Source organism: Doryrhamphus excisus, chromosome 1 (assembly GCF_030265055.1).
Source record: "Doryrhamphus excisus isolate RoL2022-K1 chromosome 1, RoL_Dexc_1.0, whole genome shotgun sequence".
Classification (NCBI taxonomy): Eukaryota; Metazoa; Chordata; class Actinopteri; order Syngnathiformes; family Syngnathidae; genus Doryrhamphus; species Doryrhamphus excisus.
Window position 1 is genome coordinate 7,654,255 of NC_080466.1, and position 17,810 is coordinate 7,672,064.

The 17,810-nt window shown below is 41.0% G+C and overlaps 1 protein-coding gene across 1 annotated transcript; it reads left to right on the top strand.

The window, feature by feature from the left end:
* Window positions 1–1,569: 1,569 nt before the first annotated feature.
* Window positions 1,570–13,220, top strand: LOC131137646 (low-density lipoprotein receptor-like). Its single transcript, XM_058085835.1, has 18 exons — window positions 1,570–1,764; window positions 5,643–5,762; window positions 5,951–6,073; window positions 6,173–6,544; window positions 6,630–6,752; window positions 7,169–7,291; window positions 7,839–7,961; window positions 8,051–8,179; window positions 8,264–8,435; window positions 9,571–9,798; window positions 9,866–9,984; window positions 10,069–10,208; window positions 10,438–10,579; window positions 10,661–10,813; window positions 10,904–11,005; window positions 11,617–11,691; window positions 11,778–11,938; window positions 12,012–13,220. The coding sequence occupies exons 1-18, from the start codon at window positions 1,701–1,703 to the stop codon at window positions 12,048–12,050; spliced, it is 2,508 nt and encodes an 835-aa protein (XP_057941818.1). The 5' UTR covers window positions 1,570–1,700; the 3' UTR covers window positions 12,051–13,220.
* Window positions 13,221–17,810: the final 4,590 nt, after the last annotated feature.

Sequence of the window (17,810 nt, forward strand, 5' to 3'; positions counted from 1 at the left end):
TTTTTTCATTATAAAAGTATTTAAACATGCAGAATTACCAGTAGTAAATTTAGTACAACACAACATTTGAACCACTGTATGTTGCATTTTCTGTTCATGAGAACATTTGTCCTGTGTGTTCAGCATACTGTATTGATAAGTAAGCAAACTGTCAAACTCAGGCCAATTAATCCGAAACGCAGCACCATTAGCAAAATAGCATTGAGTTGGCTCACATTATGGACGTTATCAAACATATTTGAGCAACTCCTTCGTTATAAACTCCTTCTCTGGTACAATATTTTTAAACAAATTTTATAGCAAAAAATCCACAACAATTCATAATAAGGGTGCCATATTTAGACCAAAAGTCAAAATAATGGAACACTACACGACTAATAGGATCAGGAACGAGTACATCAGAGGGACATTACATATTAGAGGCCTTGGAGATAAAGTATCTGGCCAGACTGAGATGGTTGGGACATGTCCATAGGAGAGATAGTGACTATATTGTAGAAGGATGCTGTGTTTCTATCAAAAGATTCTATCACAATGACAAGGAAATTAAAGACATAACCCACAAAGACAGGCTGCACGGTGGTCTGAGTGGTTAGCGCGCAGGCCACACAGCTAGGAGACCCGAGTCCAATTCCACTCTCGGCCATCTCTGTGTGGAATTTGCATTTTCTCCCCGTGCATGCGTGGGTTTTCTCCGGGTACTCCGGTCCTCCCATATTCCAAAAACATGCTAGTTTAATTGGTGACTCCAAATTGTCCATAGGTATGAATGTGAGTGTGAATGGTTGTTTGTCTATATGTGCCCTGTGATTGGCTGGCGACCAGTCCAGGGTGTACCACACATCTCGCCTGAAGACAGCTGGGATAGGCTCGAGCACCCCCCCACGACCCTTGATGTTTCATTAATTCAAATTTAATCCTGTCTTTATTCCAAATGTATCCTTCTTGAAATTGTATCCATTCTCTCAATACTGGACACAATTTATAGTGTCAATATTTTAACTCCTATTTGCTCCTTGATTTTTAAAAGCACCATCCTTTCATACAAATGTAAATGGAAAATGATGTAAAGTGAAATATTCTGTAATAAGTGTCAACATGTAAAAGTTATGGTCTGAGTGAATTATCAGTATTTTTTTCAGACATGTTGAATTGTGCAAATGTAACCATGTGATGTCCCTTCATGTAACCTGTTACACATGTCTGAAACAAAAACTACCATGCTATTGGTTAACTTAATTAGCAGCAAGACATGAATATTAGAGACAGTGTATGCAGTGCAGTCAGACAGCAGCAGAACTACAAGATAATGGCTCAAAATGTAATATTATAGTTATAGTAAAAAGCCTCGTTTTTGATAGACCTCATTAGTGTGCAAATGCACCTAATAAAATGTCCATTGAGTCTTATTTTCCCCAACTATAGCTGTATTAAACACACTATAAAGAGCGTCATCAAAGCAGCTCCGCCCATCGTCCCGCCTCCTGGAAGCCCCGTCGTCCAATTTCAAACATCACGCCACTGCTATAGCTCCGCCCCTTTATAGTCCTTGTTCAAATTGGTCCAAATGGGATCATTGCTCCTCTCACTCTCAACTCCTCACTCGCATCTTACAGAGTTAGGGCAGCCCACTCACTCACTCACTCACTGAACTCGCCCATCCTTGAGAACGTTTGTCCTTTTCCGGTGGAAGGAAGAAGATGTGGATGCGACTGTACACATGTTGCTGCCTGCTGATGCTCATCCGCTGCTCTGCTTTGACAGGTGAGACATACCGTTGGCAGCATCGTGGACCTTAATGTTGATTCATTGGCGACAGCACGGTACTTTGTATTTCTTCGTTTGCGCCAATTTTAACTAAATGCAGCTATTTACTTGAGTGTGATTCAAAAGTTAATTATTAAAATTTATAAAATGTAAATTGTAACGCTTGAGATTTGTATGTACGAGTTGGACTTGATTTTGTTGACTAGTGAAGCTTTGGTCAAGCTTTATATGACGACTCCATATCGCCGGTTGGTTTGAGGGTTTCCGGTGGGCGTGGTCAAAGTACAGAGTCGCTTAAGGGTAGGCGTGGCAAAGTACCCTGGCATCCTCTCTGAAGGTTGGTCCATGTGGGACATGGAAATACGGGAAAATCTGCATTTCTCTCTCTTTGGCTGTGACAAATCAATGCAATATTTGGTCTGAAGATTCAATCACTAGATATGTTTTAAGTGGTGAAAAGTGTGTGAGCTGAATTATGCACATTTATATCTCCGGTAAATATCATTAAGTAAAGTTAACATGGATATGCTGTACAGTATTTACGATATATGCTTCATAAAGTGTCAGGTGCACCTGAAAATATATATAAAAATAAAGTTAAATAAAATTGCACTAAATTCAAGACAAAGGAAAGCAAAAAGATGTCAGGAGAAAAAGTAGAAATCTGAATGCTAGTAATGATGTAGCTGACAAGCTTTTAAGAATATTATTAAGCATATTAATTAGCATTAAGCATGTTGGATTGTTTTGAAATGAAAAATATTAAAATTACCCCTTTTTAGTATGCAATCCTTGGTGGGAAAGGTTTGGTCACCTGTGCCTTTAGATACAACGTGCAAAGAATTAACTTGACTTCTGGGTGGGTTCTGGGTTCCAGTCAATGATAAAACATGTGAGTCACTTCCTATTGGAGTTTCACTCACAGTTTATGTAGCAATCCCTCCACTTGGGCATTTCTGGGGGTGATGTCACTCGAGGAAGCAGGCGGATGGAGGGAAAAACACACAAACGGGATGTGCTGCCTTTTATGGATGCATCAAGTAACACTAGTTGTAATCCATTCCAGAGGCTCCACATTGTAAATGGAGCCTGGTTATTAATTAACCATTTTCTGTGTGTGGACAAACACGGCTCTGTATAGCTCCTATGTGTGTAGTAAGTGGTTGTACCATAAAAAGTTAATTGTGGGTGAACATGTGCTCATATAGGAAGATTATTGTGCAATGATAGTTTCTTTTCTGCTGCGAGATTACTTTTATTCAATTTGAAGTGGATCATAGCAGCTTGTTGCTGTTTGAAACAATGACCGTGTATGGCAACAAGGGTTGCCAGGAACTGTGCGTATAAATAGCATCCATAAAAAGAACAGCTATCTGTATATCTTGTAGGTTGCTGTCAGTTAAGCAGCAGCAGCAACGTTTATTCAGGAGATTATATTAAACCAGACACAGATGATTGATTTTTTGAGTGGTTCAGGAAGACGCTGCAAAGCTGCAGTTGTCAACCCACTTTTAAGCATCAAAACTCAACTCACTGTAGAGTTAAATCTGCATTTAAAAAGATGCCTCTTTTGACCTGTTGTTTTAATTTAGTGCATTAATGCATTTTTACCTGTTTTATCCAGAAACACGTGGTCAGAAAAGAGCAGCTGTATGAGCTAAACGACATGTTCCAGAAGGACTGACCCAAACCGAAATGTACTCTAAGTGAATTCATTTTAATAAATTAACATTAACGTCACTCTTACCTTGATTGAAGACTTGATTGTCGCAAAGATGGCTATGAGGCAGCCAGGTGAGGGACAAGCTATGTTATTTCTTGAATTCAAGTGTTTCTCAACTTCTGTATCAAAATGGTGGCACTTTTGGGGGGTTATTTATCAGATTATATCATCCAGGGGGCGTCGGAGCTGGGCGACAATGACACTTACTTTCTCACTGCACTAAAATTCAATACATTTTGCCTTTAAACGTGAGTGAAGTTAGCTTACCAGGTTTGAAAATTGTTGTTATGCTGCAGGACCTGGACCTGGGGAGTCCGGCCTGTTATAGACCAATGAAATATGTGATCTCTGGTTGCCATGGCGATGACAGAGATGCTAATTTTCTTGTCGCAAGTCAGTGTCATTGCCATTGACACTCTCATTTCAAGGTACAGCCATCACATACTGTTGCTTAGAAGTGCACAATTGAGGCCACGTTAGACGCTGAGCGTCATTTATGGCTCTTTTATGGAGGCGGCATGGAAGATGAGTGATAGGAAATGAAAACGTGACAATGTCTCTGTGAAAGTCTGTGGTGAAGCATGCTTTGGTTACTGGGGGCCGTTGCAAATGTTGTGGTCTCCTTGTGTTGGTTGCGCTTTTGTGCAACAGCTGCACTTACTCTGGATCTATTCCTGTAAATACTCGAAGGTTTCCCGTCAGGCGATTGCGTCACAAATGGGCTGGCGTTGTGGTTTGGGAATAAGCAGGGAGGGGGTAGGATGCTGAAGGGACTGCAACCGCTTACCTTATTTTCTTTTCTAATTTCTAATTTGTTTTAGCTCTTTTTCTTGCCATAATGATTAAAAAAAACATCAGACATGCCATTAGTAAGCCACCTTCCTGTTGAGAAGTCTATTCTTTGGGGTTACCATAGTGATGCCACTACAGGAAAGACCACTGTGGGACCAATCAGCAACCAGTGGTGTGATTGTGGAACTCCTCCCATGCTATTGTCTTAAAGGGCCAGTCTGACTTGTCTTCCTGGGTCACGGACACAGGCAGTGATGCACAAGGCCACACCCTCACTTGGGGAGTCTGATGTTTGCTGCACATACAGTACATGTTTGTGGTCTGTGCCGTTTAACCCCTAAGCTTGCTTATAGGTGTGATAATCTCGGGCCATGACCTCTGAACATTGAAGACACCAAAGTTACTTGTGGGGTCGGACTACTTAAGAGCTCAACAAGGAAGTTGTCACGCAGATAAACTCTTCTCTTTTCTGTTAATCGATACAGATGAAGAGATGAGCTGGCGTGCTAGTGGTGGTACAAGTAAGATGAAGTCTATTTTAGTCATGACTTTATTCAGTCAAATTTTCCCAAAGGAAAAATAATCTATATAAAACTTTTTTTTTTCACTGTGCAGGCATTTTTTTAGAATAACATTTTAGCCTTCTTAACTGTGCAAGTGTAAAAAATAACCTCATTGACTATTTAAATGTGAAAATAAGACACTTTTTGAACTTTTTAAAACTTTTTTAACTTTAATAATGAAACGATGATTAGTGTGTTGCGTCACATTTACTTGATATTTCAGACTATTGTTTTTTGTGCTTTTATCTTGCCATGTGTTTCCTGTTTCGTGCTGTTTGATTTTCCTGTGTCTTCTGTAGCTGTAATTTGTAAGTTTTCAGTGTGCAATCAATTTGTATTGTGTGATGCCTGTTTTGCCTTATGGTCATGTTTTTTTGTCACCTTAATAGAATGGCAATGTATGAATTACTGCCATGGTAACTAATGATTCCATGTGTGGTCCTACCCACATATTTGCAGGTCAATAGAATATACGCCGACCATCTTATCTGTGCATTGTCTGTGTGTGAAATTTTCTGTACAAAACTTTAGTGCATTTTCAATAACACTTTGTTGTAAAACATTTTCTAAAAATATACAACTCCCTCCCTGTCCTCTGACCCCATAAACTATGGGCTAACCATTCACACAAACTGGAAAACATCACATTCACTTTTGCATTATTTATGTCAATTCTACATCATACTCTTGTATCTATGTCATATTTTTGCACATTTAGCAGCATTTGCATTGCTTAGATCGTGTTTTTAGATCATTTAACTTCATAGTAAGTTTTTCTTTGTCACTCTTTTATGCAGCGTATGAATGCAGCTCCAGTCAGCTGCAGTGTGCAAACGGCAGGTGCGTGACCCGCAGGTGGATTTGTGACGGTACAGACGACTGTGGTGATGGAACTGATGAACTACCTGAAACATGCGGTATGTTTTGTGGTTTGCCTTTACACTTTTTTTCATACATAACTTGTATTTTTCTATGAGGGCTGTGATGTTGCCATTGAATTTGAGTGTGAGACCATAAACTGTAGCACGTTTTATGGCACTCGCGTATCTTTTTCTATTGTGCTCAGTAAAAATAAAGTCTTACTTCCTGTTTTCTGGTCACCCAGAGGCCAAAATGTGCCAAGATACAGAGTTCAGCTGCGGTGGCCCTGAGAATCAGTGTATCGCACTGGGTTGGCACTGTGATGGTGAAGATGACTGCAACAACGGCGCAGATGAGAAAAACTGCAGTAAGTTATAGCAGTAATATATGTTTAAAATGTATTCTACATTCATATTTGCAAAGGATAATATACTGTTAATATTTACAACCTGTTTCCTCACCCTAGTGATAAAGCAGTGCTCAGACAACCAGTTCCGCTGCACCACAGGCCAGTGTCTGTCCTCCAATTATGTGTGTGACCTTGACCGGGACTGTCCCGATGGCTCAGATGAGGCTTCCTGCCCGAAGCCGACGTGCAGCCCAAGCCACTTTCAGTGCAACAACTCATTGTGCATACAAGATAGGTGGCGCTGCGATGGTGACAAAGACTGCACCGACGGGTCTGATGAGTGGCCAGAGAACTGTGTGGACAAGCAGCCTGACAAGAAGACTTGCAGATTGCATGAATTCCAGTGCGCCGATGGCGACTGCATACACGGCGCATGGCACTGTGATGGTGGCACAGACTGTCAGGATCACTCGGATGAAGTCAACTGCAGTGAGTGCAATTTGCTATTTGCTATTATCTTATCCTTTGTCTTTTGTCTTTGTCCTCATTTCATCCAATTGTTGTCTTTTTCCAGCTCGCCCTACTTGTCGCCTAGATGAGTTCCAGTGTAGTGACGGTTCCTGTATCCATGGCAGCCGTCAGTGCGACAAAGTGCACGACTGTTCAGACGGTGGCGATGAGTTGGGCTGCCAAGCAGGTGACTTTATTAATAATGTACCTAATTGTTTTGTTGCTATTATCAGATTTATTTCATTAAATAGGATTGAACTACTAGATATTTCATTACACACGTCTACATGCACGTAGGCAAGCGTATCAAAAGTAGATGTCATTATGGCACTGGTGCTGACGTAAACGGCGGTAACCAGACTGAAAAACTTTGTAGCTATCAGTGACCCATTCCGGTGCTAAGTGAATGCAGACTGACCATAATGGTCTATCAATTTCTACTTCTACTTGGGCGCAATGTATGCACTTAAACAGCGGAATGTAGAAGTGGCGAGTAATGCAATAGTTACTTTTGTAGTGGAGTAACTCAGTTACTTTTTTTGAGAAGTAACTAGTAACTATAACTAATTACTTTTTACCTTGTCCCCATGCTCTTCTACTCAGAAAATGCGTGTGATGGCCCCACTCAGTTCAAATGTCGCAGCGGGGAGTGCATCAGCATGGCGAAGGTGTGCGACAGTCAGAGAGACTGCCGGGATTGGTCGGATGAACCAGCGTCTGAGTGTTGTAAGTATTATTTGTCCTGCTCAGTCTCCAGCACCGTGACTGTTCATAGCGTGGAACATGTGACTGTGACTTGTGTACTTTGAAAGAAAGAATCTACTGCTGGTTTCCATTAACTTTGGGAAAATAGATGTCATGACTGGCTGCACGGCAGATGAGTGTTTAGCTTGCAGGCCACACAGCTAGGAGTTTGATTCCACCCTTGGACATCTTTGTGCGGAGTTTGCATGCATGGGTTTTATCCGGGTACTCCCGTTTCCTCCCACATTCCAAAAATCTTAATTGGCGACTCAAATTATCCATAGGTATGAATGTGACTGTGAATGGTTGTTTGTCTATATGTGCCATGTGATTGGCTGGCGACCAGTCCAGGGTGTACCTTGCCTCTCGCCCAAAGACAGCTGGGATAGGCTCCAGCACCCCCGCGACCCTCGTGAGGATAAGCCATAGAAAATGAATGAATAAATGAATGTCATGACTGACCACTTGATCAGGGACACAAGATATTTATACAATATGTTTATGTTTGTACTTCTGTGGCTCTCCTCAGACAAAAACGAGTGCTTGATTGGAAATGGAGGCTGTTCCCATAGCTGCACAGATCTGAAGATTGGCTACAACTGTTCCTGCCCTGTAGGTTACACACTGAAGGCGGACAAAAAACAATGTGAAGGTGAGAGGCTAAGAAATGGTAAAGGTGTGTGTGTTTCTTTAAAAAAACAATGCAAAGATGCTTATTTCTACTTTTTGACCATTCTGCAGACATCGACGAATGTGCAGAGCCGGATATTTGCAGCCAGATTTGCATCAATGAGCCTGGAACCTATAAGTGTGATTGTAAAGAAGGCTATGCCATGGACCGTGTTAGGAAGACCTGCAAGGCTGAGTCAGGTGAGTGCTTGAAACAACTTGCAGTCACACAGTTTATCTTGGAGACCGCTCAGTCATCCTTTCCCCTTCTACTTGTTCCTTTAGGCACCGTACCCACCCTGTATTTCACAAACAGACATGAAGTGAGGGAGATGACCGTGCATAACAGCGAGTATGTGTGTCTGATGGACGGGCTGAAGAACGCAGTGGCTCTTGACATTGACATGCCCAGAAAGATTATCTTCTGGTCGGACCTCTCCCACAAGAAAATCTACAGGTTAAAACCTCTTGCTTCATCACTGTGATCCATATGTGCCTTGTATTGACTAGTGACTAGTCCAGGGTGGGGCAGCACGGCGGTCGAGTGGTTAGCACGCAGACCTCACAGCTAGGAGACCAGGGTTCAATTCCACCCTCGGCCATCTCTGTGTGGAGTTTGCATGTTCTCGTGGGTTTTCTACTCCGGTTTCCTCTCACATTCCAAAAACATGCTAGGTTAATTGGTGACTCCAAATTGTCCATAGGTATGAATGTGAGTGTGAATGGTTGTTTGTCTATATGTGCCCTGTGATTGGCTGGCGACCAGTCCAGGGTGTACCCTGCCTCTCGCCCAAAGACAGCTGGGATAGGCTCCAGCACCCCCCGCAACCCTTGTGAGGAAAAGCGGTAGAAAATGAATGAATGAATGAATAGTCCAGGGTGTACCCCCCCTCTCGCCTAAAGTCATCTGGTGTAGGCTCCAGCTCATCCATGACTATGAACGCCATAAGCGGTAGAAAGGTCAAAGGCGTTAAAGATGAGATTCTTTGTGCAGACCTTGATTAGCAAATATATTTTTTTAAAGACAGTAGACATTATGACTCGATTTGGATTGTTTTGTTGAACACCACAGAATCAAAATGGTGGAAGGATGCCTGGGTGATACATTGTGGTTGTCTGCATTTTACGTATTGTAAACTTTATTGTCAGGACTCCTTTTGACATAACACCTTTTCTGGAAATGACTTTCTCCACATTGCATCACTTTGTTTTGTGACACATCTCTGTGTGTAGTTTGCATGTTCTCCCTATGCATGCGTGGGTTTTCTCCTAGGACTCCGGTTTCCTCCCACATTCCAAAAACTTGCTAGGTTAATTGGCGACTCCAAATTGTCCATAGGTATGAATGTGAGTGTGGTGGAAATGTTGTTTGTCTATATGTGCCCTGTGATTGGCTGGTGACCAATCCAGGGTGTACCCTGCCTCTTGTCCGAAGACAGCTGGCATAGGCTCCAGCCTACCAACAACCCTAGTTGGGATAAGCGGCATAGAAAATGGATGGATGGATGTTCTGTTACATGGTAGACTGCCGTTGAAGAGGATTTCATCTGGACATTGGTATTAAAAAAAAAAAAAACTCCCCACCCTCACAGCTCCAAGATTGACATGGCCGCCAACTTATCTCAGCACACCACGATCATTGACACTGAGATCAAGGCCCCAGAAGGCCTTGCGGTCGACTGGATCCATTGCAACATCTACTGGACCGACAGTTCTTTGCACTCCATTTCTGTGGCAACAACAGATGGCAGCAAGAGGAAAACACTGATCACAGAAAACCTGCAGAAGCCAAGAGCCATTACAGTGGATCCAGTGAACAAGTGAGTAGCCGTAAGGAGTTTTATTGAGTGGCCGGTTGTCATTTTAACCATCATTTCTTCATGGCAGCTTCATGTACTGGACTGACTGGGGCAAAGAGGCAAAGATAGAGAAGAGTGGCTTGAATGGAGCCGACCGAATCACCTTAGTATCGGACAACATTGTGTGGCCGAACGGAATAACCCTTGGTAATCTAATGAGCATCAGTTACTATTTCAGACATGTGCAAGGAACTCTTAATAATAACCAGTGGAATTTTTTGGTGTGGACAGACATGGTCAACCAGAGACTCTACTGGGTGGACTCCAAGTTGCACACACTCTCCAGTGTAGATGTAAATGGAGGGACCAGGCACACTGTCATTTTCAATCAACAAAAGCTCTTGCACCCCCTCTCTTTGACTGTCTTTGAGGTGAGTGATGTCTTCAGTGGCCACAAAGTTCGTTTCATATCAAACATCTTTAGTTTGGTCGTAGGGTTTGTTGTCCAGTTAGCCATATTCATGCCATATTCTGGTATCGTACCACCAAAACTGTTACCTGTTAAGTGTGCAATATACTTTGTAATTTGTGTCTCTTCTGTACATTCCACATAAACCTTAATCCTGTGTTAGCTTTAAGATATGTTTTTCTTTCAACCAGGACAAAGTGTTTTGGACAGACACAAGCAAAGGGGCTGTTTTCAGTGCTAACCGTAAGACAGGAAAGGATATTACGGAGGTGGCAAGAGACCTGGACCATCCTGAAGATATAGTGCTCTATCACAACCTCAAGCAGCCAAGCGGTACAAGAACATCACCACAGTCGAGATCCAATCTAAGTCGACTTAGTCGTATCACATTTTCTAAACATTTCTCTGTTATAGGTCCAAACTGGTGCACAGAAAGCAACAATATCAACGGAGGCTGCGAGTACTTGTGCCTCCCCGCCCCTGTCATCAATCAAAACTCTCCGAAATACACCTGTGCCTGCCCGGATCACCTGACCATGGCACCCGACATGAGGAAATGTGTAGCAGGTAGAGTCCCACAGCACAGGTCGCTGAAGATGAAGTAAAACATAGCAGTCACTTTCAACAATTAACTTTTGTGTTTGTTTTGTCCATCAGGCAACAACCAGGCCGTTACTACAACCATAGCGGCCAAAACAACCACAGGGAAATTGAATATTCAACCCCAAAATCCCAACGTCTCCTCTCCACAGCCTTCTGGTACAGCTCAACTAACACCGGCTTGTAGATCACATTAAATCCGTGTTGGGGATCTTAGATTTGGTCAATATATGCACTACTTTTTGTATAAATAATAGTAGTAATAGTTGTATTTTTCTTCCCCTGACAAAATATGTTCAAATTGTGTTGGGTTTCATGATCTCAGTCGCCATGTATTCTTTCCCTGTGCATTGGTTTAAGTGTCAGGTCCCGCCTTCAAGCTTGATTTGAGTGGCTGGCATTTTCAATTGCTGTCTATGCAGTCATTGGAAAGCATCATCATATATCATAACATAATAATAACTCATCATTGTTTACACTTGGAAAAAAAAAGTTCAGTTTGGGTTATAGCAAGTCAAATCTTGTTCTGTTGGCAGGTACGTTTGCTGATTTTAAAGGGATAGTACAGATTTTTTCACATGAAGTCAACAGTGTAATTCATCTACAGTGACTTACCCTACCTATTGTCCAGTGAGCTAACAATATGCATTTAAAAGAGTAATACGTATGCGTCACAAAAAAAAAAACCTTGAAAAAAATAAGTTACTTTCTGTAATGTTTTCTGACTGATTCTCCAGAAAGAAACAGGCTAACCAAAACAATGTTTTCAGTCAATAGGTATGTTAATGGGCCTGCAGAAGCAGAGTCATCCCACTCTGCAGCTCTCTACATTGCAATCCCAATCGGTAATGTTCAACATTGTAGTGTAAAACTCAAGTGGCCCTGTTTATCCGGACATTGCTTTAATCCACTCGTTCTTTTTTCTTTTCAGTGGCTCTGATCTTGCTGGTGTTTGGAACAGTGTTGCTATGGAGACACTGGCGACTGAGGAACACCAACACCATCCACTTTGTCAATCCTGTTTACCAGAAGGCCACCGAGGATGAGGTGCATATATGCCGAAACAATACGGAACACTATGTGTTTCCTCAGGTAAGTCTTTACGCCATCTATCTCATTATTACAAACGTTAAAATATTCAATGCCTTTTTTTTTTTTCTTTCAGAGACAAGTCCTTAATATGGATGATATTGATGTTGCTTGACCCTGAACACGTGAAGGTTTTGACGGGTTTTCCAGCACTAAAATAAGGCCATGTTTCTTCTTCAACTTCAATCTTCCATAGTGCACCAAACTATGAATTATATGAATTCGGGAGGTGGGGCACGCCCTCAGGATGCCATCAAGTCGAACCTCAACATCCTCAGAATCAAAAGATTCAGAAGATGCTTTTACTTGCACAGCTTTTGTCTGAATGTACTTGCTCCATATTCATATTTATTATTGCCTGGCACCACCATATAATCATTGGTGCTCCATGTAATACTGTCCAATGATTGTATATGACAAGCGAAGTCGATTTGTTGCACAAAAGCAACTTGATGACTCAGACCTGTGTCTTAATCCACACGTGTGCCTTCTACACATTTGCTAGGAGTTCAAATCCATTCAAATGCCTTGTTAATGCTCAGAGTAATAACTGATAGTTAACACGCCCTCGCTCTTTAGCCCCAACTTGATGACCTTGATGAATGTTAAGACTGCTAATACTACAAAGACGTGGTTTACATTGCAAATGCTTGAAGCTGCTGAATTTCTTGATATCAACAAAGATGAAGAAAATGTTTAGAATAAAAGATGTCCGATGTGACGCATGTTGCTGTAAATAAGTGTAGATATTTTGAAAGATATTCACATGTTTAACTTGAATCAGATTGGGATTATTTATTTATGAAGTCAATATTGGCGTGGTTATTGTTTGTTGTGGTGTGGCTGTAAATGTATTCATATAAAAAAAGCCCAAAATTATTTGTACCAGAGCTACATTTTCTTAATTTTGAAAATGATTAATATCCCTGATCTTATTGGATATACAAAGAATTAAATATCTCAACACTACTTTGATAGTTGCATTCACTTTTTCACGTAAAAGGTTATTAATAATTTTGGGCTTAACATTCCACCTCCTACACAGCGCAGCTGTTATTTAATATTTTTGTCATTTTATAGAGAAAACACTGTTACATTCGTCTTTTTTTATTTAGTGATGACAATCACTATCATGCAGGCAGCTTGTATCACTTTGTTTTCACTGTGAAATAACAGGCACATACGCTAGAGTGCCAAGAAGAGTGTTGTGTACTTGTTGCACAGCACATTGCTTGTTTATTATTCCGAGTTGTCTTTTTTTTTTAAATAAAATATGTCGCTGAAATGTGTCTGTTTATGTAAGTTTTTATGTGTCTGTTATTTGGGACATGTGGCAGCTACATCTCTGGAAAAACAAGCCATTCCAACCAGGGTGGAATGATGATACAACATCCATCCGCAATGATTAAAAAAAAATTGGGCGCACAAGTTTACATATTATAATTTTCTGTAAATTACACGCTCATAACGGCGTACGTGTCTGGTGGGGGGACATTTCACCAAGTATTTGGCAATGGTCTTGTCACTTATCTAGGCTGTATGAACAATAATAACCTTAATCCTAACTGTCCAGACAAATTATTCACCCACACACACAGTGAGAATGGCCCATTATTTAATCATTTGGAATTAGAAATAACTCCTAGGAAAGACAAAAGCCTCTAGATTATGCTTATTATAGCTAAATTAAGTCTTCTATCATTCGTTGAGTTTTATTTAATTAGGAGAGAAAGTTTAGATTGACTCCTAATGACTCCAATGACTCCTAATAACTGCTAAAGCTATCTGGAATAACTCCAGACTTCATTCATTCATTTTTCATTTTCTACCACTTATCCTCACAAGGGTTGTGGGGGTGCTGGAGCCTATCCCAGCTGTCTTCAGGCGAGAGGCAGGGTACACCATGGACTGGTCGCCAGCCAATCAAAGGGCACATATAGACAAACAACCATTCACACTCACATTCATACCTATGGACAATTTGGAGTCACCAATTAACCTAGCATGTTTTTGGAATGTGAAAAGAACTCCACACAGAGATGCCCAAGGGTGGAAATGAACTCGGGTGTCCTAGCTGTGTGGCCTGCGCGCTAACCACTTAGCAGCTGTCATGAAGATTATTTGGTTTTATTTTCCAAGCCTTCTCCTTCATCTAACCCCAAATATGCTCAATTATTTTCATGTTCATGTTCATGCATCTTGACCTTCTTTACTACTGGCAACTTTGATGGGAGAATGAGAGCCATCCTGCTGAAATTGCTTCCTCTTATAATTTGGAAGGTAAAGGGAAGCGTGTATTTTTTTATATTGATGTTCCCCTTCAGCTGCATGGCGGATGAGTTCAATTGCACCTCAATTCCATCTCTGTGTGGAGTTTGCATGTTCTCCCCGTGCATGTGTGGGTTTTCTCCGTGGACTGCCGTTTCCTCCCACATTCCAAAAACATGCTAGGTTAATTGGCGACTCCAAATTGTCCATAGGTATGAATGTGAGTGTGAATGGTTGTTTGTCTATATGTGCTGGCAAAGTAGAGTCCTCGATTCACCTTCCAAATCACAAGAGAAGGCAAATTCTTCAACAGGATTGGTGCTACTTCTCATATCGTCTACATCAAAGTTCCTGATAGTGAAGAAGGTCAAGATAGCCCAGATTGGCGGGCCGAGTCACCAGACATGAACATAACTGAGCATGTTTGAGGTTAGATGAAGGAGGAGGCCTAGAAGATGAAATCAAAGAATTTTTCTTTGAATTCCTTCTACCATGTTCTGATGTTTTCGGAGCAGGTTTGTGTTTTCAAAGGAAAATATAATTTCTACAGCATTATTTTGGTATGCAACAAGACTTTTATCCAACATCTGACATTTTTGTCCCAATTAAATGGCATTTCTGATTCCAAATCATTAAGCTCCCAGAATGAACTCCTGGTTGAAAAATGGAATGCCATCCCACAGCAGTGTGTGACTCCAACATGGAGTATTGTAGGCTACACCAGCTTGTTGCTATGTAAACTAATTCCAGATGCTAATGAAGGTGCCGCGCATTCGCTAAAATAATAATGTGCAAAATTAATTCATGTTGTTGTCAGGAGCAGCATTTAACAAGGACACAACACATACTGAAAATGCATGTTGCTAACAAGCCGAACATCACTTAAGTAGTAAAAGTAATCATGAAATGTTAAAGGTGTGTGGTTTTAAATCCTTAACCAAAAGGTCACCCAGGGATGGATTGTTATGGTTGTCATGTCCATACATTGGTGGAAAGACTCATGTGCAGACAACCTACACGTCGAAACTCTACTACAACGTGACGCGTGCGTGGTATGCTGTCTGTCAGGAACTTGGATCCACATTCCATAGTAGAATGTTCAACTAACAGATGAGATTGACATTTTTTTGCATTAGGTTTATTTAAATTCTAATAACATGGAATTTATCGTGTGCATAATTTAAGATTATGGTTGCGTCTGACAGCATGAATGTGTTTTGATACATCCTCATTAGCTTGTGTGCTTTTCCCGTGAGACAATAGGCAGATTCACCTCAGTTGCAGGTGACAACCAACACCTGTTCCACCCTCCGTCATGCTCGCCTCATGATTTACATATCGATGTTCCCTTTTCATTGGCGGACTTGCTGCAAAAAGGGGTGGGGCTACGTTTCACACCACTGCATTGTAGGTGGAGTGTCCATCAAACAGAGAGGGGGGGTGTGGTGCTGTCCCCTGTCAGGTTACTAACAATGGCACAGATTGTCCTTTTCAAAAGGTTGACAATAGCTTGTTTGATTTATGCTTGGCAACCAAACACAGGAGGGTCATGACTTTGGAGTAAAAAGAAAAGCACTTCATTATTGGCAGTTATGAAAAAAAAAAACGGCGCATCTATATGTCAACAGCATGTGCTGAGCGCTATCAACGTCTCTGGATCGATTCCAGGAAGGGTGCTTTGACTCACTGGTATCGCTTTCACAATGATCCACTGTGCTGCTAGTCTTTGACTAAATAACGCACTGCACTGACGTCTCCAACAAAGACACAGGCATTGCTTTTGGCAAGGTATGCCATCAGTCACCAAGTGAACAGGTTAAAGGTGATGTCGGCCCTGCAGGTGCTCAGAGCCACATGCTTCGTGGATGTAATCTACATCCAGCATAGCAAACACTTGGGCACAAGTTACGTTGTTGTCAGCTAATGAGTTAAAGTTTAGCTACTAAAGTTGGCTTTCATTGAATTTATGGCCCATCATAACAACAGCATAGCATAGCACAGACAGCCGAATGCCAAATTACGGCAATTGCCAGTGTTGCTGTATTACAAATTTAGTTTGAAAATGTCCTTATTTAGAGCCAAAGACATACAGCACCTTTAATATTATAATACTATAATAAAAATAACAAAATAAAATGAATGTTACAAAAAAAATTATGACAGATTTTTTTAAATTCATTTTTGCTAATACAGTACCGCCAGTATAGTCATGTTGTAGTCATTATTATTATATTATTTTGTCATTTATTTTTTCCCTGAAAGGGGTTATAGCAGGGGTGGGAAAACTTTTTGTCTCATGGGCCGCACTGGGTTAACAAAACTGTCCAGGGTGCCAGAATATATATTTAAGTATATATACTAAGCAGTCCACCTTGAATTATATGTCTAATTTTATCTGTAAAAGTGTCATACTATTGGCTATATGTTCTAATGTCCCTTTTTTTGGAGCACTTTAAACATTAGACCACATCAAACTACAAAATTGAATTTTACAGTTTTGTTTTTTTTCCGTTTTTTACTGAATAAGACATCCGACTTGCAAGTCATGTGTCCAGCATGTACATTAAAAGTTGAAATACTTAGAAGGGAAGTGACGGGTGTCACTTAAACGCTTGATGTGCCGTATGTGGCCCCCGGGCCTTAGTTTGCCCACACCTGGTGGTATGTAATTTTTTTTCAACTTGCTTCTAATGCACTTTTCCACAAAACAGGGGAAACCTCACACACGTTCAACAGGGGCCCCAGAAGCACCCAAAAACGGCATAAATTGCCAGTGTTTGAGGTTAGTGATTAAAAAAAAAAAGGGATTAGTATGTCTTTTTAACTTTAAACATCAGACCACATCAAACTACAAAATTGAATTTTACAGTTTTGTTTTTTCATTTTTTTACTTAACAAAACATCCGACTTGCAAGTCATGTTACCAGCATGTACGTTAAAAGTTTAAATACTTAGAAAACAAGTGACGGGCCGGATTCAAACGCTTGGTGTGCCGTATGTGGCCCCCGGGCCGAAGTTTGCCCACCACTGGTCTAGATTAATAAGGCTTGTTTTTGTTGTTTTCACAAAACATTAGAGGCTGATGTGGAGTTACGGATGCAAAATGACAAATAATTCAGAAAGAAGTCACCAATGTGACACATGTATACAGGACTGTACTGACTCTGTATGAGCCTGCCTCCTTGTGGCCAAATAGAGGCATTACACGACACAACAAAAGCATGAGCCATAAAAGAGACTGTTGGCAGTGGGGTTCCTCAGCTGCCTAGAGGGCGCTAACATTACAAGAAATTATATATTATATCCTTACTCTTCAAATGGATAGTTCAATTCCATTCTCTTCTGTTTATCCGGGTATCTAATATATTTTTTTTAATGTAATGGGCAAAACTAACACAGTAACAACATAAAACCAGAAAATGAATATAGACCGACCAGCCACCAGTACGATGGTTGATGTGTGTGTTAGCAGGCAGTGTGCTAGCATGAATAAACCTGAGGCTGTGTACCAACAAATAAACACATCATCACTCACTAACATCATCAAAAGTTACCTTTATGCATCAACACAGCATTTGGGACCAAATATGTCGTGAGAGGTAAACGT